Source organism: Seriola lalandi, unplaced genomic scaffold, assembly GCF_002814215.2.
Source record: "Seriola lalandi dorsalis isolate HSWRI2012SDOR001 ecotype SW California unplaced genomic scaffold, Sedor1 jcf7180002054682, whole genome shotgun sequence".
Classification (NCBI taxonomy): domain Eukaryota; kingdom Metazoa; phylum Chordata; class Actinopteri; order Carangiformes; family Carangidae; genus Seriola; species Seriola lalandi.
In genome coordinates this window covers 2,539,376-2,565,848 of record NW_019525235.1, presented here as the reverse complement: position 1 = coordinate 2,565,848, position 26,473 = coordinate 2,539,376, and the positions used below count along the sequence as shown (strand labels likewise).

The 26,473-nt window shown below is 40.3% G+C and overlaps 1 protein-coding gene across 1 annotated transcript; it reads left to right on the top strand.

Moving 5' to 3' along the window:
* On the top strand, window positions 1-25,730 carry rasgrf1 (Ras protein specific guanine nucleotide releasing factor 1). The gene is made up of 27 exons (XM_023422624.2): window positions 1-685; window positions 4,940-5,046; window positions 5,345-5,492; window positions 7,641-7,733; window positions 7,828-8,081; window positions 9,668-9,747; window positions 9,857-10,050; window positions 11,699-11,808; window positions 12,564-12,682; window positions 13,208-13,368; window positions 14,576-14,639; window positions 14,974-15,116; window positions 15,251-15,333; window positions 15,433-15,681; window positions 17,105-17,475; window positions 17,570-17,689; window positions 18,714-18,884; window positions 19,107-19,213; window positions 19,907-20,019; window positions 20,140-20,200; window positions 20,873-20,976; window positions 21,067-21,151; window positions 21,261-21,458; window positions 21,544-21,623; window positions 21,706-21,823; window positions 21,919-21,987; window positions 23,013-25,730. The coding sequence occupies exons 1-27, from the start codon at window positions 410-412 to the stop codon at window positions 23,103-23,105; spliced, it is 3,771 nt and encodes a 1,256-aa protein (XP_023278392.1). The 5' UTR covers window positions 1-409; the 3' UTR covers window positions 23,106-25,730.
* Window positions 25,731-26,473: the final 743 nt, after the last annotated feature.

The window sequence follows — 26,473 nt, the reverse complement described above, 5'->3', positions numbered from 1 at the left end:
CCTACTGGTTTCTGGAGATTTAATGTGAGAAAAGGACAAACCCCCGAACCCCTTTCCTTCCTTCTCAGCTTGCCTTGTTCAGACTGTTTTTTTCGACCCTCACTTTTCATCTTTTGTCTTTTTTGGGGTTTTTTCTTTTTTAACACGATGGGAAAATGTGGACCTTCAAAGCGCTCGGAGTATGACAAAAGATTTTAGGATGCTGGACTTGTGCTGCTCGTTTTGTTCCTCTCTTTTTACTTAAATGCCAACACGGTGAATGCGTCGGACAGAGCGGACGAGCCTGCTGCTAGAGGTCCGCATTCAGAAAGTCAACATCTTGTCTTTCTTGATTTGATTTTTCTCTGGAGCGACTTCAGAAGGATGTAACGGCCGATCCACCGTGTGCAGCTGAAGTCTCCTCATCAAAATGCAGAAGGGAATACGACTTAATGATGGTCATGTCACCTACCTGGGGCTTTTGGCAAAAAAGGATGGTACAAGACGAGGGTGCTTGAGCAAAAAGAGCTCAGACAACACGAAATGGCACACAAAGTGGTTCGCTTTGTTACAGAATATGCTTTTTTATTTTGAGAACGAGTCCAGCTCTCGACCCTCGGGATTATACCTGTTGGAGGGATGCATATGCGACAGGGCGCCTTCTCCGAAACCTTCACTGTCAGCCAAGGAGTGTTTGGAAAAGCAGGTATGGAGAGAGCGCGCGTGCACGCACATGCACGCACACACACACGCACACACACACGCACACACACACACACACACACACACACACACAAACACAAACACACACACACACACACACACAGCCTCTCTCTCTTTCTCATTGCTTTATTGTTTTTCAGAAGCCACGTTAAAATATTGACAAGGTGCAACACTGAATCTAGAAAAAAAAAAAATTCCTGTGGGCCAAATGGCTTTGAACTCTATATTAGCCCCGTACAAAACGCTTTTCTTATGAACATGTTCTTCTTATATCCCATCGCATTATGACCTCAAATCCAGCGCAGTAGAATCGCACGAGCTTCCAGATTGCTGTATCGCACGTTATGTAATGCATGCATGGCATTAATGATGAGGTAACAATATTAACACCTAATGATATTACAGCAGCCCTGGCAATGGGCTATGCAGTGTTTTTGCTTTATGTTGCAGCAAACCCGAGCTTGATCCTTTTTTTCCCTATTGGTGGGAGAGTTTTCAGTGGTGCATGACATGCAAATGGATTTCTGCTCTTATCAAGGTGATGCATTTGCATCCCGGTTGGTCACATATTTTGCTTTTGACTTTCAGTCATCATCAGTCATCATCTTTTTGACGTTTTAGGGCGGAGAGTGATATACCTAATGCTCCCTCGAATAAAACATGCAAGAAAAAAAAAAAAGTTGTGGCCTCAGGGTTTCCATCTTGTGGTGAAAAGATAAAATTACAGTTGGGGCTCGAGAAACAGCAGGGTGCCAGTGATCAGTCAGTTCTGATCTAGCTGACCTGAATGAAATGATTCAATCTAATATATATATATATATATATATTCATTTGCATTATACATGGTAATTGACTTGTTAAGAGTGGTATCTTTAATCAAGCCGCTATCAGACCGTGTTACAGTTTTATAAAGACTACTTGTAGCAGGGTTTGTACGTGGAGACCTGCAAATGAAGGATTCACTTGATTCTAAAAGATGTCGACTGACTGCGTCTTAAATCATCAAAACACAAAAGTTCTGAGTGAAAAGGTTAACAGGCCTCCCAATATTGTTATTGTGAATAAACAGTCGAGGAACATAATGCCTCACTGTCACCGTCCCCTCTCCTCTCTCCAGGCTCTGTGCCTGACTCTGTAGGTAGGGCTGCAATCCAAAGTGAGTCCAGGCTCTTCCTGTGAACAGCTGCCCTTGTGCTGACGAAGCAGAATGCAACACACTGGCTAATGTTGTGCTCTCACAGTTGCTTTAAAGGCACAAAAAAAAGAAAAAAGGAAAAAAGAAACCCTCCCTGGAAGAATTTGGATTGTTTTTATATTTTTGTCAGCAGTGTTGTTTCCCTCTGCATTCTGCTGTTTTAAATGCAGTAATGTGAATGTGAACATGCTGAGAAAAGTCGGATCAATAGATCTCTGCCATCTTGGACTAAATTCATGATAAACTAGATAAAAGATATTGATTCACTTTGTTCTGTGAATCCTGTTTGCGAAGAGAGCAAAAGCACTGAGCACAAATAATGATGTGACTGATATGATGTGCTGCTGAAGAGTTTCCTCTCAATGTAAACAAACAAACAAACAAACATCTAGAAGAGCACAAATACTGTAAGAGTATAGTATACACCTCTATCTCCTATGCCCACCTGGATTTATGGTTTTGTGGCAACATTTTAGCAATCCACTATAATCCCTACATTATATTTATCCTCAAATGCAGTTAGTGTGAAAATGATAATGCGTTTGAGCCCGGGGTTTCTATAGCAACCCTTATTTGCATCCTAAAGAATGATGCAGTTGGAAGAGGCAGGGTAACAGAGAGGAGAGAAGTAGTGTGTCGCATCTCTCCTATTAATGCGAGCGCTATCTGGGCTAAATTTGTTCCTTGCAGTACCTTGGAGGGGTCAGAGTCCATTTATAGAAAACACAGCTCGCTCACACTGGGAAACAGCAGCACTTCAACCAATAACACAAGAAGCTGCAGGAGCAAGTGATGGCTGATTTGATACAAACTGTACTGTAAATCAAAAGATCTGACTAATATACAACATTCGATGCGTTGATGTCAATGGTGTTTGGATGAAGTAACCTAGCATCCAAACTCAAGGTCTTCATTAAAATGAAAGTGGATGCAAGTTGAGTGATTACTAACACATAGTTCTCCAGGGAATATATTACTGTATAGATCTCATTATATCAGGAAAGTCCTTTTACAGTACTGCTGCGGTAAAACTGAGCTGTTTACCAGTCAGTAGCAATTATACAAGGCACAGGAATCATTCAACTCATGTAGAAAAAACATTATTATAATTATTTATTTACCACTTACTCGTATCCGCAGCACAGCAAGACTGACAAGAGTTGTGGTCCCATAGATGCAATTTTAACTGATTCAAGAGCAAATAATGCTCATGTATTTATATCATGGGATTTATCAATGCTGTATCTATCTCATATCTCTGTTAACATCTGTAATGATTTTTAAAAGGTGCATGACTCAGCCATAAACATGCAGCAGGAAGCAGACAGTGTGCTTAACATGGCCTCACATCAGACACACACCGCGCTCTTAGAGAGATCATGAGGGAAAACTACAACAACATGCATGCCTCCCTGCCAGAAATAGATTTTCTTTGACGGTAGGATGAATACCTAATGAATGTGAAGATGGAAGAGCAGTCAGCCATAAATAATGATCAGTTGCAGGTTGATAGGCGCCTGTTGAACATCTACAGGCCAAAGATTAGAGTCTGGTCTCACTCAACATGGCTGGAGCAGTCCAAAAGGAAGATGACATTTCATTTATGGGAATTGTGGTATCATTTTATTTTATCTTATTTTATTTTTTTGAAAAATCTAATTAGTAATATATATACTATATGCACTTGATAAAAATGACAACACGACATTAACATTAAAATTGATGAAAGTTTCTGGAAAATTGCAATTATAAATACAGGTTAAGTATTATTCTTGAGAAAATAGTTGAGACTATTTTTTGCAGCCAGCAATTTGCATATGTACTTGTGGCCACTTTGAAAACCACCAAACATCACTATATTTCATGTAAAATCAAAACTGCTCTTTTTACACATGTCCATTTAGTCATTTAGCCATGATAGTGTTCAGGTAAGCAAAAGTAGTATTTCTGCAGAATGGCTGCTTGCAAAGGAGGAAATTCCTGAATAATGGAAATCCAAAATGTGCCCCTGTCTATTACCTACACTTCATCTATAAAGCCTAACTAAAACACTTAATTAAAACAATAATCACAAGATTATTTTTTAAAAAGATGTAATGAATGACTACTGTGTCTGGTAAAGGTGGAGATAATTTGATCTGTTTCTCATGTACCACTTGGAATGCATAAGATTTTATAAACTCATTATATGTTTTGTATATAAAACCTTCATTGGAACAAAACTTGGATTAGAAGTCAAGACTGTTTTTTAGTTTAGAAGCCGGTAGGTGCCAGAAAACAACTAATTGGTAATATATCCTCTTTTGGAGATATTCTGCCCTTTTTTTGGTTGAAATATTATTGCATCTCCTGTTTAGTTACGTTTCATCGCTGTATTTAATGATCTCAGAGGAAGACATTTTCCTGCAAATGATCATCTCTTCAATCAAAGGATGCACATTAAAGGCATATTAAGTACACCTGTAAAGTAAAAAAACCCCACTAAAACAGCCTGAAGTATTAACTCATACACAAATAGAACACAAGATCCATATGTAAAAACTACTATACCCCTCACAATTAGTTGCTGCTGGGAGTCCAGCGCGAAAGGAATCACGCTCATCTTTAATCGAGTGACACAAGAAAACGCAAAAGCAACCTAACTGTTCACATTGACTGGAGTTGCTAGGAAACAGGTATCGCACAGTTATGTAATTGGCCGTGGCTCCAGCCTCCATGTCTTATGGCATTTCCTCCTGGGAACCAGAGACATCCCAGGAACTGAGCTGGGGGAGGCTTCCCTCATCGTGCTCCATCAATTGCACTGGTGGGCGAGGAAGATGTGGCTTCCCCAGGCCCTGTGTGGTTTTAAATCACCCGCTTGATGTCTGCAGCAGCGAGGCAGTGGAACAAACACAGAGACAAAAGCAGTGGAGAAGCTTAAGCCAAACCACTATATAATAGATTTATCTAAAAAGGTATATAATAATGAATATTCCTTCCTGTGTAGAACATTAAACATGTCAGGTTAATCCTCACCCTCTCCCCCCTTGTTTGTTTCAGTACTATTTCACTGTCAGCTTCACCCATGAAAACCAAAAGGCGCTCGAGTTACGCACAGAAGATGTAAAGGACTGCGATGAATGGGTGGCTGCAATATCACACGCCAGGTAAAAGGCACACATCAGTGAAATGTGAAGACATGGCAATTAGAAGTTGAATTAGTCGGTAGAGGGTAAGTAATCTTTGACTGATGTGCTCAGTCTGTAGGGATGTTGCCATGGTTTCATAAGTGCAGTTAAAACTATGAGGAATGACAGACTTGAAGAAAAATGCTTTGTTCACAAGAAAAACCTGATTGCTTTGATGTGAGATTAAGCTACATGCACTAATGTGAAATTCATTACTCAAGCTACAATTCAAAACTGTGTGTGTCTGTGTGTCTGTCTGTGTTTGCATGTGTTACAGTTACAGAAACTTGGCCAACGAGCATGAGACTCTCATGCAGAAGTATCTTCATCTGCTTCAGATTGTGGAGACGGAGAAAACAGTTGCTAAGCAACTTCGACAACAGATAGAAGATGGGGAAATAGAGATTGAAAGGCTTAAGTCAGAGGTAATATTTACTGTGATTCCTTTACACTCAGGAGTAGGAATGTAAACAAATACGAATACATTATTCAGATATGAACAGATAATGCACTCTGAACCGATACGAACAGCATCTGAATATTTCACTAATATTCACCCCCCACAAACGTCACACCACTTCCTCAGTCAAATCTAAATACACCTCGCTACAATCAGCTGGATTCACTCTTTACAGTGGTGCCAGGATCTCTGATATCACTCGAAGCCAACATCCATGAATCTGTTTAGAAATCATAGAAAATAATTTCAGATCAGATTGAGACTTTTTCTCTAGTATCAAAACAATACAGGTGATTGTTGTCTGTATAGTCCCAACAGGGACTGCTTCCAAAAATGCAACACCATTTGTTCAAATGTAAACAAATGACATGCTAAAACCACAGAGAGTTCATTTTAAGTCTGATATTCAGACAGTCACTGAGGTCCATCCTCAATAACTTTTCACCAGTTGTCACCAGATTTGTTGGGCAGTTCAAGATAAGACTTGATTGATGTTCCCCAGGTGCTATTTTTGCCTCATGATCTGATATTGAAGTCTGCACCTTGTGTGACTTGACAGCAGATAGAAATGAAGTGAGGGACCGTCTCAAAAATGCCTGCTAATCGGCCAAAAAAGCTTTTCAGATTTTTGTCAATAGCTTTCTTGTTCTGTTTTGTTTTTATCACAGACACTTCAGACCAAATTTATTTTTATCTTGGCCTCCTACCATTATATACGCAACTGTCATGTTGGTTTTTTGTTTTGTTTTAAAATGAAAAATCATGCACCATGGCCCAGTGCAACTGAGTTGTATTTCAGCACTTTCAAAACCTCCTGCTCTATTTAAACTATGCCTATTCATTTCCACCAAGAAAATTAACAGTTGCACTGCTATAATTTAGACGTCTAAAATCTAATTTAATTAGATCTAATTCATTTTTGGATGGATATAATGTTGCTTTATTTAAATATTTTTTTGTATATTTTTTGGCACTGAACTTGTACATGTACATACAGTAAGGGGAGTAGAAATGACAATATAAAACAACTTACCACTTCTGGTATAAATCTAAATACAGATATGTATGTGATATAAACAGATACAGATAGTAGCTTTGTATTACACCCCATTTAGAAGTATATCTTTGGGCTATTTTGGCTGAACTGTTACTTCTGATACCCCTCCTTTTACTGTAATTGGGGCCTCAACACAAAAGTGAGTGCTGTTAAAATATCCAGGATTTTGTCCTCTCTGACTAAACCACAATACTGGAGGATTACAGGATTTTCTATCTATAGACAAATGTGTGGCAGCCGCACACAATATCAGTAAGACCTGCTGTAAATAGACTTCCTGAACTGGCACAACGATAGTATATTACCTCTGCTTCTTGCATTGCACGCATGGTCCTTTCTAAAATTTTCATGTGTCTTGATCTTGTCTCAACCTGCCAGCACAACAAATAACAGCTGAACCAACGGGAAAACAATGCATTATGCTGATTATTGCTCTGTTTGCCTCATATGTGGAAACTAGTGTGAGAGGACAAAAATGGAAGCGGTACCCCGTCACAGAGAGAGCCGTGGTCAGGCCGACCACTCTCCACTTTGCATCTCCTCTCTGAAACAATGCCTCCAATAGGGCTGCGTTCCCGGCTGTATTCTTCAGATCAAATAGTCATTTTACTTTAATGTGCAAATGTGATGCTTGAAATCAAATTATGTGCTGAATATGCATGAACACAGCTTTATATTGCAATGCTTCTATGAAATGCAATGACAATTAACTCTCTTGCTGTCTACAAAGTAAATGGAGACACAGCTTCAAACAGTTCAAGGCAGCTCCAGTCTGCGTTTTTTTTTTTCTCAGCAGCCTGTTTACCTCTTGTAGACATGCAGGACAGTCTGGTACATGTTGCATTTAAATGACCAATGTAAATAAATATTGATGCAGAGATACCAGCCAAGTGAACAGAGCGAGTTTAGTCAGGCTAATGTCTCAGTGTTGACAGCGCTGACAGGTCCTGTCCTGTTGACTCAGTCACTTTGTTTACATGCTGGTACACTAAGTGAGAAGAAGAGAAATGTGTAAGTGGGAATGATTGGTCTTTCTTGTGGTTGCTTCCCCGGCAGATCGCTGGGCTGCTCAAGGACAACGAAAAGATCCATGCCAGCCCTGCAGCTGCCCCAACCGACGACGATTCAGAAATCAAGAAAATCAAAAAAGTAAAGCATGCAAACCTAACCTTGTTTTATTTTTAAGAGTATATTTAGATTTTGAGGAAGTGACCGTAGGCCATAAAAACCTGATCTACTGCAGGTCCAGAGCTTCCTGCGAGGCTGGATCTGCAGGAGGAAGTGGAAGACCATCATCCAGGATTACATCCGCTCACCACATGCAGAGAGCATGAGGAAGAGGAACCAGGTGGTGTTCAGCATGTTGGACTCGGAAGCCGAGTATGTCCAGCAGCTTCACATCCTGGTGAACAACTTCCTGAGGCCACTCCGCATGGCTGCCAGCTCCAAGAAACCACCCATCACCCATGATGATGTCAGCAGCATATTCCTCAACAGGTTGGATTCTCTCATCCTATAAGATTGCCCTACAAAAAATAATCTTCTTAAAAAGGTATCCTGTGGAGTTTGTGACCACTAGTAGCTTTATGGAGCGTTTCTGGACGTAGGTACATAGTCTTTGTGTCTTTGTGTTGCTTTTCCCCTAAACGACTGTCGGGAAACAGTAATGCGCAACACAGAAACATAATGTTGCAGGAGAAAAGAAGCTAGCAAGCTAGCTTGTAAACGTAAAAATGGGCTCTGCAAATGTTTTATGAGGAGCAAAATGCATTGAGCATGTTTGTTAGGCCTCAATAATACACACAATCGGTTCTGACAAAAGACAGAATGTAACATAAATTTGCTTGTTCACAAGATAACTGCGCAAGGTACCTTTAAAGGAGCTATTTGTAAATTTTGCTATAGCCGATCTAAGCATTAGCAGCTGTTTATTTAACATTCTAGAAACTAGAATTACCACCTCGCATTGTAATTGGTCGAATTGTAGCCTTATTCTGATTGGTCAATTTGGAGCTTTGTTCTGATTTGTAGCCACGTTCTGATTGGTCGCTTTTTAGACACGTTTGATTGGCTGATTTGTATCCTTATCCTGATTGGTTGGTTTGTAGCTGCATTCTCATTGGTTTATTGGTAGCCTTAGTCTGCTCAGTTGATTTCTTGCCTTATTCTGATTGGTCGATGTGTAGCCGTATTCTGTTTGGTCTAAAATATAAGGTGTATAGTACGTCACATGTAGTGTAGACCACAAACAATAAACACTGCCTAGGGTTACCTTGACAACCATTGGGTGGATGGCCATGAAACTTGATACATGTTCATGATGCCTCGTCAATAAATCTTAATGATATTGGTAACCCCCTGATGAATCACCTCATACAGTTGGCAATTCAAAATTTCCGTTTGTCAAACTTTTGAATTCATGACAGCATATCTGTAAAACTAATATGTGAATCTTGTGAAATTTGCTTTGAATGTTTATGGCATGCAGAAAATGTATTATGTTGATTTTTGGTTGGCATGTGACCAGTCTCTTGCATATCAGCTGAAGTTTCCACTTGTCCACCACATACCACAAAATTGGAAAAACGAAAACAATATGCTACATACATTCATGCATTGCTTTGTTATACAACTTTAGTATTTTTAAGTAAAAAAAATCAAGTTGTAAACAATGTGGGACTAAGCAATGTGACCTGTACTTCCTAAATTTAAATATATGTTTCTTGATGAAACGATGATTAATTTAAAAAAAAAGTATTTATGACTATATGAACTGGAATTACACAATGTTTGTGTAGTTGTATGTAGACATATTCAGTCTGACATCAAGGTTTCCTGCCCGATCAGGAAATTCTTTGCTGGGCATACAGACAGTAATCTGCATGTGCCCTCATTAACCTAATCAAAATCCACCCACACACTCATCCAAGCATATTCATGGTCAAAACCTGCACACGCATGCTCTCGTACACACTGTCTGCGCTTTCATTTATCAAAACTTCGCTGGATGTTGGCAGGATTATTAACTTTGAGAAGATTAAAAAAAATCAGTTTCACGTATATATTTTCTCTTTTTTTCCCAGTGAAACTATCATGTTTCTACATCAGATATTTTACCAGGGTCTAAAAGCCAGAATAGCGAGCTGGCCAACATTAGTGCTGGGTAAGAAAAATCTCCTCTACTTTCTTTGTTTCATTATTAATAATTTTTTTCAGTGTTAACCCTCAGTCTTGTCTGTGTCATTGTTGTCTTGCTATTGATCTCTTTGCAGCGGATCTGTTTGACATTCTGCTGCCCATGCTGAACATCTACCAGGAGTTTGTGAGGAACCACCAGTACAGCCTGCAGATCCTGGCTCACTGCAAGCAGAACCGAGACTTTGACAAGCTGCTTAAGCAGTACGAGGCCAAGCCCGACTGTGAGGAGAGGACCCTGGAGACCTTCCTCACATACCCCATGTTCCAGGTTAGCTCATTTCCCTCACTGATATACACAAGAAATAAAGGCAGACCCATTTGTTTGCTGCAGAGCTGCAGCCTGGAGCCAGATTTTGTCGTTAATTTTGTGCTCTCGCAGCCATTCTGGGCCAAGTTCTTCTCTCCATATACAAATGCTACCCTTGGGCCATATATTTCACCAACTTAATACTAGGTAGCTATTGTTATGCCAATGATAGCCCATTGTGGCTGTCTGTAAAACAGTTGGCCAACTTTGTTTTCTGTACATTCACAGCTGGGTATATTTTAAAGGCACTCTGAAGCCCATAACCATTTTATCCTGCTCTCTTCTTATGCATCTTAAAATTGTCGATTTAGTCTTTAAGGTTTTTGACGGACTGGTGCTTTCCTTGAATGATTAGTTGTTACCTATAAATCCAGTAATCAGGGCTGAAGCTACTGTTGAGGACACTGAGGTCATGTCGTCAGCATTGTCTCTGTGAATTTGGGGATTAAACGTCCTGAGGAGGCGTTTATGATCTACAGTTACAAACAAAATTGCATAAGGATATTGCACTGGATTGTTTAGACTCAGTATCTTTAAACGCAACCATTTTCAGAAAACTATGAAGTTAAACTGGAATAAAGAATTGCAGAGAATTGCAGTATATTCATGACAGTGTGGAGAATTTTTTTGTAATAGCATTTACACCAATGTGTGGGAAGATAAAACTTACAGAGATGTAACTGAGCAGTTGGTGAATTTGCCAAAAAAAAAAAAAAAAAAAAAAAAAGACTGACTGGTTCTTCATGTGCATAGATTTAATCACACCTCAAATGTTATGACTAATATGTCTCACCCAGAGTATGTCCAAACACCTGACAGCTGTCAAATTACCCACTTATTAACCAAACTTCTATCACTGTTAGTGTACATTAAGAGTGATTTACAGGTTTGATTGATCGTCTTCACAGCATATCATATATTATTGAGTTTGACTTTATTTGCTATTAACCCCTTGTGAGCAGTCGTATTATCTAAGGCTAAGCTGAGGATAAAAGGTGATCCAGCTATCTCCATTAGAGCCCATGAGCTCTGGAGCAACCCACTGGCTTGCTTCATTTGAGAGTGATGAATAGAATAAATAATAGACGTAACCTGGTAACCAAACTGACTAATTCTGAGTGTAACCAAAAGCAATATTTTCATCAATGCGCTGTATTCTAGCGACTGGCTCAGTCAAGACTTGCCTTTTCCTAAACACTCATTGGTGTTGGTGATGTCCCACACTGTAGCATCGCTGATCAACAACAGAAACAGCAGGCATTTGTCTGCTTTTGCTCAGAATATCCCTGTAGTGTTTTTCATGTCTATAAAAAGCGGTTGTCTTTTGAGCTCAGGCTTTAATAATGGCTCCTTTCTGGCAAGGCATGCAGTTTCCCAACAGTCCACCCTGCTGGGGCCTACTGCAGGCTGTGCTGTGTTGATAATAAATTTTGCTGATGAGTGTAGATTTTGCTCTCTACTGATCTACCTCTCATTAGTCTACGTGAACGTTGGCACTTGTATATTCCTGTGTGTGCATGTTTGTGTTGTGGTTGTTACATTTATGGATGGATGCGAGCCGATATATTTGAGCGTGACTCCCCTGTTGCTTTCTGTTCTGTTTCTGTAGATTCCCCGCTACATTCTTACACTCCACGAACTTTTGGCCCACACACCCCATGAGCATGTAGAGAGAAACAGTCTGGACTACGCAAAATCCAAGCTGGAGGAGCTTTCCAGGTACTACTACAAACATGCACGGTGTCTCAAGTGAGCAACATTGTAGGGTAAACGGCACACAAGAAATCATAGGCCTAGGTTTGGTGTGTGTTCTGTAATGGGGTGGGTTCAGGGTTCTATAATAAGTACTACAAAAAAAAAAGAATATTAAATGTAAAAAGTACAGTGGCCCTGAGAGCTCAACGCACAGCAACTTAGGGAATCACACGCAAACAGACAAAACACAAGCAAATTCAGAAAACATCTTCATCAATTTGACAACACATGCGCTGCAAATGCACGAACACAACAAAATACAGAAACGCGCTGCAAGATGACAATATAAGTGTTTCCAGGGGACACAAAAAAGTGATGAACCCGGCTGGAACACACTTGTTTAAGGCTTTTAACGCAAACGCAGATTATTGAACAAGTGCGTCCCAGCCGGGTTCTTCACTTTTTTGTGTCCCCTGGAAACACTTGTGTTGTGTGTATTTGCAGCACGTGTTGTCAAATTAATAAAGATGTTTAATGAATTTGCTTGTTTGCATGTGTTTTTCTTAAGTTATAATGCGTTGAGCTCTCAGGGCCATCACATGAAAGCCTGTGAAAAAAGCCTCTCGCTAAATGCACAGTAGTCACTGAGTCAACTAAGATGAGTAGACTAACATTTTGAAAAGTGCCCACTGGTCCCCTCTGTGAATCCTGCCCTTGTGTACAATCATGAAGTGATATACTAAGACTTCTTGTGCACGATGAAATGTCCCTTTTACTAGAATCATGCACGACGAAGTGAGTGAGACCGAGAACATCAGGAAGAACCTGGCAATCGAACGAATGATCGTAGAGGGCTGCGAGATTCTCCTGGACACCAGCCAGACGTTCGTTCGACAAGGTAACGGGGTTCCTCCTCATCTGTCTGACAGACCAGTCTCACATCTTCAGCCCTGCATTTTATATATATATATATATATATATATATATATACACACATATATATAAATACCCATATCTCTCTCTCCCTGGGGAACAACATGTACTCCTCATGAGGAGAGTCTTTAATTTCCAAGTGTAATTAGACTGCTCTGAGGCAAACTGATGATGAATCTGGGACTGTAAATGTCACACGTCCCCAACAGGCCTTGATGGATGAGGAGAGAGAAAACAGAAATGGTAGATTATTTAATCCTTAGTATCTCATGTGACTGTATATGTATTCAATCGTAGAGGAAGACGAGCAATTTGATATCGATTCTTTCTTTTATTTAGTTTCTCCACTATCCCCTCCTCTTGCTCCTTTTTGTCCTAACCCCCTGTTCTTGCCTCTTTTCCATTTATATATGTACCTCTCTATATCTCTCCCTCTCTCTTTTTTCCCTCGTCCGTCTATTTGCACATACTCTTTTATTCCCACATACAGGGTCTCTTATCCAGGTGCCAATGAGCGAGAAGGGCAAGATCACCCGTGGGCGACTGGGCTCTCTGTCTCTGAAGAAGGAGGGGGAGAGGCAGTGCTTTCTCTTCTCCAAGCATTTAATCATCTGCACCAGGGGTTCGGGAGGAAAGCTTCATCTCACCAAGGTGGGCCTGTACTGCTGAGCTCGTAGTGGAGCTGCTCCTTATTTCAAACATTACAATCTTACAACGCTGCACAGCAACAAATCTCTGAGCTAAATTGAACGAATTAACTGGCGGGAGATGAAAGCTACAGGGTTAGCAATGTTGTGGCTTTTATCAGTGGCAATGACCACCGGAGCTACACACACTCATACAAGCACGCACGCACGCACGCACACACAGAGGCTCATTGTACATGTTTGAAAGCAGCTGCTTGATGTTACTTTGATTTGTGTAATGGAGTGGTGGTGTATTATTACTCCACATGATTCAACATAGAGGGCGATTGATGATTGGGGGTCTCAGTTGAGACCAAAAGCTCCCAACTGAAGACCTTACATATACTTTAACTGTGTTGTGAGATGTTTTAGTCATAATCCTTGAAATTTTGTTTGTGATACTATGTATAGTTTCAATTTTCCAGCAATAACCATGCATTCAGAATTACCCCTTTAATATAATAGTTGTCATAGTCAGTGGCGGGGTCCGCCATTCTTGCACTATATTCAAATTGCCCTCAAACATACAAGGGATTTACAGGTTATGATACATGCACGTCTTTAATTCATCACCAGTGATGTCAGGCTTATTGTTTACTGGCCAACAGTTTCCTACACCACAAAGGCAGATCATGACAAAAACTGCAAAAAAAAGTGCATGGATCAATTTATACGGGAAGTAAAGTAACAATCTCATGTGTCGCGGCTGTCATATGTCTTAAGTCTTATCAGCTTCTTTTACTTGTTTTACATACAGGCAATCTAAAACACAGTATTAATGGCATTGGCATTATAATAAAGAAGTCATAAAGGACATGTGGACTCACTATGTGTTTTATTAAGGACTTGTTAAGTGTGTTTTGGCAAGATTTTTCATGAGGAGGTAGATAACACCTTGCAATTGATTGTTGTCCCTGAAAAGTTTCAAATACTTTTGATAAAATAGGTATGAAATGATGTCAGTATTCTCAGATCTGCTCCGAAGGACAATCATTTACGTAAACACTGTGGAGACGCAGCTTCACACATCTGTATTTTCATGTTTAATTCCAAAATTCATAACGGCAGTAAATTGACGATTCTAGCACTTTGTATCATAAATGTATGGTAGTGTGTTGAGTCACATGATGCTGGTGTGAGGACACTGAATGTATATTATATGTTGTTTGCAGAATGGAGTCGTCTCGCTCATAGACTGTACTCTTATGGAGGACCCTGAGGGGACAGATGATGAGTGTGAGTGTTTTATTCATAGAGAAGCTTACAGAAATATGCATCATATGTACCATATGTGATGTTGCTTATAATGTATGATTACTAAAGTGTGTCAGACTTTATTAATATTTTATGATTAATTTTTGGAACAACAGGAAAATAGTGCTCCAAAGGCAAACAGCGCCATTACAGAGTCGTACAGACTCCAAATAATTAAATTAATAAATAACCATTTTTAGCGATGATCTTTTCCCTGTTTTTATTAATGTAGATAAAGTTCAAACACTTGATATGAATGTCTTAAATTTATAGAGAAAATGACAGCTTATGTTATGTCTTTGTGTTCACCTCAAAGCCAAATCAGACAAGAGTGGCCAAGACATGGAGCACCTGGACTTCAAGATTGTCGTGGAGCCAAAGGACAGCCAGTCATTCACAGTCATCCTGGTGGCCTCCTCGAGGCAAGAGAAGTCTGCATGGACCAGTGACATCAGCCAGGCACGTCAACACACATCACAGTCTCCAGCAGTCAGACAAGGAGCCGAGGATGTCGGCAGAAAGCCTGCATGTTATCCAATTCCCTAACATTTCCTCTGTGCTCTCTGTTTCCTCCAACTGCATCTGTCCTACAGTGCATAGACAACATCCGGTGCAATGGGCTGATGATGAACGCCTTTGAAGACAACTCAAAAGTCACAGTGCCACAAATGATCAAGTAAGCTCATTTTTCTTTACATGCTACTTTGTGCATATTTTCCCTTTTCCTGGCATTCATGAGTTCTACTTGTTTTTTTTTGTTTTTTTCCCTGAGCAGGTCAGATTCAAGTCTGTACTGTGATGATGTTGACATCCGCTTCAGTAAGATGATGAACTCCTGCAAGGTGCTGCAGATCCGTTACGCCAGCGTCGAGCGCCTGCTGGAGAGACTGACGGACCTCCGTTTCCTCTCCATTGACTTCCTCAACACCTTTCTGCACTCGTATCGTGTGTTCACCACCGCTGACGTGGTGCTAGACAAACTCATCACCATCTACAAGAAGCCCATCAGCGCCATCCCTGCTCGGTGAGTCATTTTACATTTGGACAGGCTTGATTGTTGCTAGGTTGTTGACAGCGTTTACAGTAGACAAACAAATCTCATTCGATCTGTTTGGCATCCTTCCAGACCTTGCAATGCTGCATAAAGATGAGATTGATCTATCATCATGTGAAGCGCTGTCGTCCTCTAATCAATGCAAGGCGTGTGCAGGAGCCAAGAAGCTTGCAATTTGAACTTTTGGGTTTAACTGCAACCATATGAAGAGTTTGTTTCCCATTTTATGCATAAAAATGTATGAAATTGTGAGTAGTTTCACCTGAAGAAGCTCAGTTCAAATATAAAGGGAATGCATTGTCTACAGCAGCTCTTACAAGTTCCTAAGGCAGATGGCTGCACAGGAGTAAAACAACAAGAATAATATCAATATAAATACAATTTCAAATGGTCAATGATTTTACTTTATGGAAACACCACACAAAGTCAGTGGAGTACTCCTTCAAAACTTCCAAACTATAATTTTTTTGTATTCATGACCATGCCAATTAAGCCGATGGATGTGAGGAGGGTGAAACATGAGTCCAGCTGGTGTTCAGGGATATTTGTAGAATTTGTGTTTCGATACTGTATGTGACACTGGAACAGTTAAGTCCTGTAATCTTCAGGGCTTCGTGTGTGTGAATTTGGGGGGTTTGTTTTGTTGGTTTACATGAGCACAGAGAAGCAGCAGATGGAGCAGTGTAGGAAGACAGGCTCTATGATGCCTCCGTATCACTGTGTATGTGTCTGTGTGTGTGAGTGTGTATTTATGTGTGTGTTCACTGGTCGAAGGCAGTAATTGGGTCCAGTTCCTCCTGCCTGCCTGGGAGAGTGTCTCAACTGGGCTCTGTCGCTCTATGGCAACCAGCCTCGGTGCTGCAGGACCCCACCCTCCCCTCTCTCCCTCTCTCCTTGTCTGCAAAAGATCCATAGTGTGAAATGTTGACGGAGTGTTGCGGTGGGGCTAACTCGCCGCTTCGCAGGGCCTAGAGCGAGGGCCCCACTGTGGGGCTCAGATCAGGGGGAGCTCCCTATGCCCACACCCTGCAGCATGCTCTCCCGTGGCGCTTGTCATGTCACGGTGAGACACCTACACTTGGCTGCTTGTGTCAGCAGTGGCCATGCGCACTATCACTCGCTGTGCTATTTATGGGAACCCGTGAGGTCGCCAGGAGGGTTGCAGGGAGTGGGAGAGGTTTTCTGCAACACTGCAGCCTGTATCTTGCTCTGAAATGATGAGACGCAACTGCAAAGGGACTTCTGGTTGCTCGGATGACTTGGTTTGCATAAATCATTTAGGAGGTGTTGTGTATTTAGCTAAGCTTTTAAAACATAGGGTGTACTTAACAAATATTAAAGAAGCATATTCCTATGTCTCAAATTCAAATGCATATATCCTCCCTTGATGCAGGTCCCTGGAGTTATTCTTTGCCAGCAGTCAGAACAGTAAACTTCTGTATGGAGAGCCTCCCAGCTCCCCCAGGGCCAGCAGAAAGTTCTCCTCCCCTCCTCCTCTCGCCATCGCCAAGAACTCATCCCCAAACCGCCGGCGCAAGCTCTCCCTCAACATCCCAATCATCACTGGGGGCAAAGCTCTTGACCTGGCTGCCCTCAGCTGCTCCTCAAACGGCTATGCAAGCATGTACTCATCCATGTCCCCGTTCAGCAAGACCACCTTGGACATCAATAAACTCTATGTGGCCAGCCCTATCGCGAGTAAAATCCCGGACGAGGGAGAGGACAAGAAGGACAAGGTGGAAGAATCCTCCGTGAACAAACAAGGTGGGTTGGCAGCAGCCATTCCAAGCAAATTATCCCAATATTGATGTCCTGTAATCATATTCTGAGTAATCTGTGTGCTTTTGTTATGATACAGATCTCTCCGTACGAGAGGAAAGTGACAATGATCCAAACCAGAGTGATGATGGGGACCCAGAGGCCTCTCCCACCAAGTCACCAACCACCCCAAAAAACGTTAAATGCAAAAACTCCTCAGGTACATTGTGTCGTAGACATGTGCACTGACGTAATAACGACTCGATAGTGTGATATCCAAGCTTGTAAACCGCACACTGACATGCCACCTGTATCCCCTGCCTCCGCCAGTGCCACATTCATCACTGAACCCTCTACACTATTGTGTTTGATCACAGAAACAGACCACATAATAAAACAAAGCTTGTAGCTGACAATATTATTAAATTTGAAATAATAATATGGTTATAAGTTTTGGCTTGTTTTGTATGAAAATTAAAGCTCTAGCTCAGTGAAAAAGAAAAAAGAGAAAAAGAAAAACAAACATGAAACTGTGACGCATAAGTCATAAAATATAAATTTGTTCATGATCATGAACATGTGGGGAAAGCCAATGCTTGGCTTCAGTAGGTGTTCGAGAAACTTGTGTCATAGAAACTACATCAAGACCGTGTTTTCCCTGCCGCCCCCAGTAATGAGGCAGTCTCACTGGAGCCAAGATTATCTGTGCCTTCTAAATCTTATGACAGAACCACACAATAGATTTTAAAAACAAAGTCTGCTCTGTGAATATGTGAATTAACCAAAATTGTGAAGCAATGTGTGTGTCTCACATGGTGTAGGATTCTTAGCTGCTTGTGATCTGTCTACATTCCCAAGATTTAAACATAGCAGACTGCAGAGAATCTGTTGATTCCTCTGTTATGCTGATATTTGGTGGCTATATTTAGCTGCAACCATCTTGATTATCAAAGCCTCTTGTAAAGTCTGGAGGGACACAGTTGTGCTGGCCTGTAGTGCCCCCTAGTGGAGGCTTGAGTAAGGAGAAGAAGCAGGTCATTCTGCGGCGCATATGAATTCAGTTATATTCAGTAATATAAATAGTATTTTACTAAGAGCTTTTTTGTAACTTCTGAATCCTGTAAAATGTGTAAATTTGTCATTGCAACTTGTAATGCCTCTTCTCAAACTGACTGCCCAGTTAATATACATGGCACCAAAATAAATCACAGGGTTATTTCCTCTCTATCCGTGTTTCCTTCTAGAGTTCTCCCTATTTTCCTACAACAATGGCATGGTGATGTCCTCATGTCGAGAGCTTGATAACAACCGCAGTGCCCTGTCTGCTGCCTCCGCCTTTGCAATTGCCACAGCCGGAGCCAATGAGGGCACCCCTACTAAGGAGAAATATCGGCGGATGTCCCTCGCCAGCACTGGTATACACACCTATCCACTATCCATTCAGGCTGAAAGTCCAACTGTAGTTATTGGTTAACGTCAGCAGGCTGCAAAGAATTGCAAACTGCACCACATCAGGCCCACTGAGCACTGGTTTTAGATTCATACTCTCCAACCTTTACAGGTGTTTGCTTGCCAAAGCTTTATGTATCATAGTGATGAGAGCTCAGTGTAAAAATTTAATTATATATTTTCTCCAGGTTTCCCAACAGATCAGAGAAACGGAGACAAAGAGTTTGTGATCAGACGAGCAGCGACCAACAGAGTTCTGAACGTCCTGAGACACTGGGTGTCCAAACATTCTCCGGTAAAACATCCCAACAAAAATTCAAAAATCAGAGCACATTTGCTGTATCGCCCAGTTCACCATTGCAGTATTCTCATATCTATTCAGTAAATTTGCTTCGGAGACAATGTTTGACAGTATCAAAACATGAATTTTTTTTACATGTATAAAGGAGAAATAATGTATTTCCTGCAATAATGTTCCAAGGAACTTCTGAAAAGCTTGATTTCCATCTACAAGTCCATCTGTTCAAAACCTTGCCTTCAAATTAATGTAATCAAATTATCATTAAAGGCAACATTAGATGGATAGATGTAATTTATTTGTGATTTTCAGTGCTTTTCAGTTATTTTTTGATTAGGGAATCCATTAGTTTTTGTGTAGTGACCTCCTGCACTTTGACTTTGGTCAATCCAAATTCTTCAACCAACAGGTACTTCAATCATAGTATTATACTCTATTATTATATCTGATTAATCATTCGTAGCCTCCGATATGCAAAACACTGTATGCAAATTATGCAAACTGTCCACCTGGTTATGTGCAACACAGGGAAATATTTTGTCGTTAACAGACGAATAACGTAGACAAAAAAAAAAAGAAAAACGGTTAACTGAAAAAAGGCTTGTTTGTGTTTGTGTGTGTGTGTGTGTGTGTGTGTGTGTGTGTGTGTGTGTGTGTGTGTGTGTGTGTGTGTTGCATGTGCCTCTCCAGGACTTTGAGAGTAATAATGAGCTGAAGACAAAGGTTATTGCCTTCCTGGAGGAAGTGATGCATGACCCTGAGCTGTTAACCCAGGAGAGGAAAGCAGCAGCCAACATCATCAGGTATTGTTGTGTGCCGTTTTATCAGAGGACTCAAATTTATTATGTAAACCCAGTATTTGAGACAATTTATTATACTGTACATACTTCAGAGCTTGACTTTTATCTTGTTCTGTCTGTTAGGACTCTAACTCAGGAAGATCATGGTGACAGTCAGATCACCCTTGAAGACGTGACACAACTGGTAAGTGTGAAAGTTTAGTGTGAAGTAGTTTTAAAGCTGCAGGAAGCAAGACTGTAACAAAAACATGCAAATATATACACTTTTCTGTGGAGAGCACTCCATCCGCTTAAGAGCTACAAGTAATGATTATTTTAATTATCAATTAATGTGATAATTTTTTTCACGATTAATTGTTTGGTCCATAACATGAGTGCTTTCCCTGAGCCAAAGGTGACATCTACAAATATCTTGATTTTTTTTTCAGTCCAAATCGCAAGATATTCAGTTAATGGTCATAGAGGATGAAGAAAACCATAAAATATGTCAAATGAATCTTTGGCAGTTTTCCTTAAAAAGTTACTTGAACATTTAATCAACTATCAAAATCGTCACAGAATAATTTTCTGTCAATTAATCAGCAAATAGTTTCAGCTCCAATCCACCTTAACGTTGAAGTAGATTTGCACTATTGAAGTTAATTCCTGAAAGTCTTTTATGTACATTTCTCTGCCAAAAGAAACCTGGACACATATCTTTTAGATATTTCCTCTCCTCTCATCCTTCTTGCTTTGGGAGATAGACTCCCAAAGATGGATACCAACATCAAGTTAATTGAATTTTGAGTATTTGCAGTCTGTTTTTCACTCACCTTGTGCGTCTTTAATCATTTTCGGTTCATTTTGTGTCTCTTAGGTGGGAGCAGCGAAGGCTGAGCCCTTTGAGAGTCACTCTGCGCTGGAGATTGCAGAGCAGCTCACTCTGCTGGACCACTTGGTGTTTAAGGTCATCCCATATGAGTGAGTGCCATCACATCTCAGCTGTTGGTGGCCAAGAAGAACACAAATACAAATATTTTTTTTTAAACTGTTGAATTGTTCAATTTACAGGGAATTCTTTGGGCAAGGCTGGATGAAGAATGACAAAAATGAGAAGACACCATACATCATGAGAACAACAAAGCATTTCAATGATGTATGTGCCAATAAACAAGCCCCCTGAACAGATCCTCTACTGCAACTTTTATTGATTTTCAAACATAATATTGAGTCTAAACCTTTCATTTCTCTCTTTCCTCTGCAAGATAAGCAACCTTATTGCCACAGAGATCCTGCACTGTGACGATGTGGTCACAAGAGTAGCAGTCATAGAGAAATGGGTGGCTGTGGCTGACATCTGCCGCTGTCTCCATAACTACAATGCCGTGCTCGAGATCACCTCCTCACTCAACCGCAGCTCTGTCTTTCGCCTCAAGAAGACCTGGCTCAAGGTTTCCAAGCAGGTCTGTATCTCCCTATGCATTTTCTTTTATTCCTAATGCGCTTAGTGTTATCATTAATTGTGTTCTTGATATCCGTTTTCTCTAGACAAAAGCACTGATTGACAAGCTGCAGAAGCTGGTCTCATCAGAGGGGAGATTCAAAAACCTGAGAGAGGCTTTGAAGAAGTGAGTTCAGTCCAAGGACATTGTTTTGGATTGGATCAAAAAAGCAGTACAAGTGGATGATGTGTGTGTTTTTTCCCACCAGCTGTGATCCTCCCTGTGTGCCCTATCTGGGGATGTACCTCACTGACCTAGCTTTCATTGAGGAGGGAACACCGAACTACACTGAAGACAACTTAGTCAACTTCTCAAAAATGAGGATGGTGAGATCTTCTGTGTCCTGCCATATGTGGGATTTTGTTGCAAATTTGTTGTTTTACAGTCAAAATTTTAATATCCTGCTTCTCCTGCTTTTCAGATTTCTCATATCATAAGAGAAATCAGGCAGTTTCAGCAAACAGCATACAAGATTGACCTGCAACCAAAGGTAAATTAATACCAAGACTGCAGACTAGTTGTTCCTTCTTGGCTTATAACTCCTTAAATAAGCTATGTCTAAAATAAATGCAGCGTCTTAGACAGAACAGAGGAAAGGTTTTATATCAACCATCACTTAGTCTGCCTTGGTCTTCAGTGGAGGGGACTGGTGAAAATAAATCTATGTCTACTTGCAACCCCTCTTCACAGGTTGTGTATGTTGATCTATTGCGGCCAGTCGAACCAAAGAGTGATTATTCATTTACATTTACTCATTTGGCAGATGCTTTTATCAAGAGCGACTTACAAGTGAGGGACAACACTAAAGCTTCAGTGCAGTAGGAGACCTAGTACTTAGCACTTCATCTATTGCAAGTGCAAGGAGATCAGATAAATAAGTGCACCGGAAGTGCATAGCAAGTGATAATTAAGCATGTTAGGGTGTTGGAGGTGTTAGGATAGGAGGTGCTCTCGGGAAGAGATGAGTCTTCAAGAGATTGTTGAAGATTGAGAGGTACACCCCTGATCTGATCGTATTTAGTAGCTTGTTCAGCCTTCGTGGACCCAAAGAAAAACAGTCTGGACAGAGATTCCCTTGTGTGCAGGAATGGCAAAGCCAGACGACATTCCTTGAAGGAACGTAGTGGCTGAGAAGGAGCAGAAGGCTGGATGATTAACTTCAAGTAGATGGTGTAGACCCAGAAGTCATTCTAAAGGCAGCGTTAGTGATTTGAATTTGGTGCGGGCAGCCATGGGTAGCCATTGTAGTACAGTGTAGACATGTGCCCTGTTAGGCTGCCTGAAGACCAGACAGGCTGCTGCATTCTGGACCATCTGTAAGGGTTTCACTGTGTGTGAAGGGAAGCCCGCCAGAGGGGCATTGCAGTAGCTGAGGCCAGAGATCTGAGGCTGAGGCTGGGTCTCCTACTGCACTGAAGCTTTAGTGTTGCCCCTCGCTTGTAAGTTGCTTTGGATAAAAACATCTGCCAAATGAGTAAATGTCAATAAAAGAAACATATTTTTTTCATGTTTCAGGTAGCCGAGTATCTACTGGATAGGAGCTGTGTTCTGGATGAAGAAAGCATGTATGAAGCCTCACTCAGAATTGAGCCTAAAGTGCCCAACTGATGGGGAAGGTGGTCCTCAACGTTATTATCTCTGTTAATATTACACATCAGTTAACATACACATCAATTTTTGTATAGTTGTACATGTTTAAGATATTTGCTCTTCTGTACAGTAGATGTTTAAGGTTGTTTGATGACACAAAACATTTCAGTGTATATTTTTTTGTTTACCATTGCCATGACGCCACCTGCTTTAAGAATTTATTAACATTTCTTTGGGCTATTTCAAGCATAATAACAGAGGTCACTTTGGTTGCACGTAACTGTGTCTTCTTTGTGACCAATGACATTATTTTGCATCATCTCATACTGTGTCGACTTTGCACTTTCTGAGCACTTGTGCTGCCGGCCATTGTTCTCTTTGCTTGAAATTTACTAATGACTGAATTTCTCTGCAACCAATGTAGCAATGTAAAAATGTAACTGCATCAAATCAGGTAAAAGAGCACAGAGAATATAATTGTTTTTAATGCTGGGAAACAATGATCAGTGGAGATGACAGCAAGGTATCTGACACATAACTGTCTCTGTGCTTCCCAAACTAAAACAAGAGGGATTTGTTTCTTCATTTCTGCTCACTACTCTAAGGACAGGGGTTCCCAACCATTTTTGAACTGCAAATCATTTTTATATTGATAGTGTCATAGCAGCCAAGGATGAAACTAAATGGATAACAAAGCTCTATATCTTCTTGTGGTTAGTTACTAAATTAAAATAAAACTACTGAATGAATGCTGGAGGTGCTGATGCCAGACTGGTTGCCACACATACTCTGCCATACCTTCTTTACTTAACAACACTAAGTCTACAACCACGCTAAAAGCTCTCTGAGGCTGTACTCCAGTGCACAGCTGTGGTTTGAGCTAAATGCTAATGTCAGTGCACTAACAAGGTCACACTGATGATGTTAATATGCTGATGTTTACTAAGTATAATGGTTACTATGTTCAGCATCATAGTTTTGCATGTTATCATGCTTCATGCTAATTAGCAATAAACACAGTCAAGCTGAGGCTGCTGGGAATGTAATTTGTTTTGCAGGTATTTAACCAAATTATTGAGAAAATTGAAGTGCTGACCAAGTGAAAGGTCAGAGAATCACCAAAATTACTACAGGTCATCCAGGGTGACATGAACATATGAACCAAATTTCCAGGCAATCTGTCCAATAGTTGAAGGGACATCTCCCCTGAAAATTACCTATGTGAAACAGCACTAGCACAAAAGTCAAAGGATCACCAAAGTCATTAGGCTTTATCCTCTGGGCTCCATGCTATGTTCCAAATTTCATGGCAGTCCTTTGATTAGTTGAGATATTTTGGTCTGGACCAAAGTGGTGGACCCATAGGCCAACATTGCCATCTCTAGAGTCATGCGGCTACCATGTCTAAAAAACAATATATTGTTGTTGGGAATGTGACAGGGAGTTATGAAAAACGTAGCTCAGACTCTTCAAACATAATAGCCTATAAAGCTTTACAATTATTCACCTTTTTTCGCAGAGTCATACAGTTGCCAGTAGCAAATGTTCAGAGTCCCCTTAATGGTCCACAGCCTTGAGGTTGGGAACCTCTGCTCTATGATACATGTCTTCATTAACCTACAATTGACAAAATTTTAATGTTTTATTTGTTTTTTGTTGTAAAGTAATACACTCTTTTCATTGTCTGTTGTCACATGAGGTGCTCAGACTCACCTTAGACAGCTCAGTTAATTTCATATAATCAAATATAAGCTGTGTAACAACATACAGTGCTAAAGAAGGGATACATCTCTTTGCTGTGACTTGAGGGGAAGGTTATCTGAATTTACTGATACACAGTACAGTACAGTACAGTACAGTACAGTGAGTTCTCCCCTTTGTCCAAATCTTATGTTGCTTGGTTTTTTGTCCAACTCAAACTCATGACAAAAGTTCACATGCGGTGGTAAGTGTTGTATCTTCAGGTTCGGCGATACTTCTGTAGAGTAAAAGGTTGTTGCTCTTCTGTAATTAAAAGACAATCTGTCCTTTTTGCTGTTCCAGTGATTGTGGAACGTGACTGTATATCACTCTGTTATATGCATTGCTGTTAAAAACTATGATAAAACATATGTGAATGACCTCTGCCTGCAGCATTCAAACACTATTTTTGTAGTAGTATAAGAGAGAGTGACTTGCTCTTTATATGAACATGGGAAAGTATTTTGTACTTTGTTGTTAATTCACCTCACTGAGATGTGCTGTACATTTTGTACATGCAACCCTGCATATTTCTCAATGTGGAACAGTGTAATCCTTTAAAAAAAAAGAATTGTATCTCAAGCTTAAACACAAAACGCTATAACAGTGTGGTCTTGAAACCATGACTTAGTGGTAGGAGGCAACTTCAGAGTGTTTTACATTTATACTGTAATCCTGTCTATAACCATTTCTGTTAGCAGGAATATAGTAACGTAGTGCTTATTCTGTGAATATTTGTATGTATTTTTACTATGTATGTACAGTACACTTTTGAAGCTCATGTGGCAGGCATGCAACACCTTCACAGACAGAATAATACTATATACTTATACTGTATACACTTATACATGCACATACTCTTATAAGGTATATAAACAAATAAACATTTTGCTGTTAGCAATACCCAGTGGTATGAAAATTATCTTTCAACCCTCATGTTTCCCACCTTAAGAAATATTCCCAGTTTTGTAAGAATAAAAAAATAGAAAACAGAATAAAAGATTTGCTGATGAGAATAACAAATAAACAAAGATATGTTTCCCGGTTACCTCTTGCTAATAAATCCATTTTATCTCAGGGGCATTTTGTCTCAAGTGTTTTTGTAGATTATCAATCAGTTGACATCATGCTCATCTAATATAATGAAATAAAATATAATCTGAAAGTCTTTAATGACACCTCTCTGTCCTAGCAAGCAATGGTGTACAGTACTCTACAGTAATGGACAAAATTATTTAAAAAAAAAAAAAATGATACTGTGCAAATGAAAAATGCACAGTATCATATTCAGAATTCTTACAAATGCAGTTGGCATAAATGTACATAAAATGTACAGTCATTGCATGTAGTTAACTTACATACTTAAATACATGATGCTGGACACAAAGCCCCCCCCCCAACAATATAATTCCACATTGTAAAAAGTTAGGTTGGTACGGAGGTTCTGTAAGCGATCAGCAATGCCACTAGATGTCGCACTAAACCACCAGCATCTGAACCGAAACAAATGCCTCGTCTGCAACACTTCCGGCCTTCGCTCACCCACAACTTTTAGTAAGCCTAGTGAAAGCGACCACTTAACACAACAAGAAGCACACCTGAATAAAGTTACCCTTTGTACACCTGAGACAACATAAAAATAATCC

Bases quoted from the DNA above. Each gene is read 5' to 3' on its own strand.
- rasgrf1 (XM_023422624.2), top strand. From the start codon at position 410: ATGCAGAAGGGAATACGACTTAATGATGGTCATGTCACCTACCTGGGG. The intron at 14,640-14,973 runs GTGAGTGTTTTA...TTCACCTCAAAG, and splicing joins TGAGGGGACAGATGATGAGT to CCAAATCAGACAAGAGTGGC. The intron at 21,459-21,543 runs GTCTGTATCTCC...CGTTTTCTCTAG, and splicing joins GGCTCAAGGTTTCCAAGCAG to ACAAAAGCACTGATTGACAA.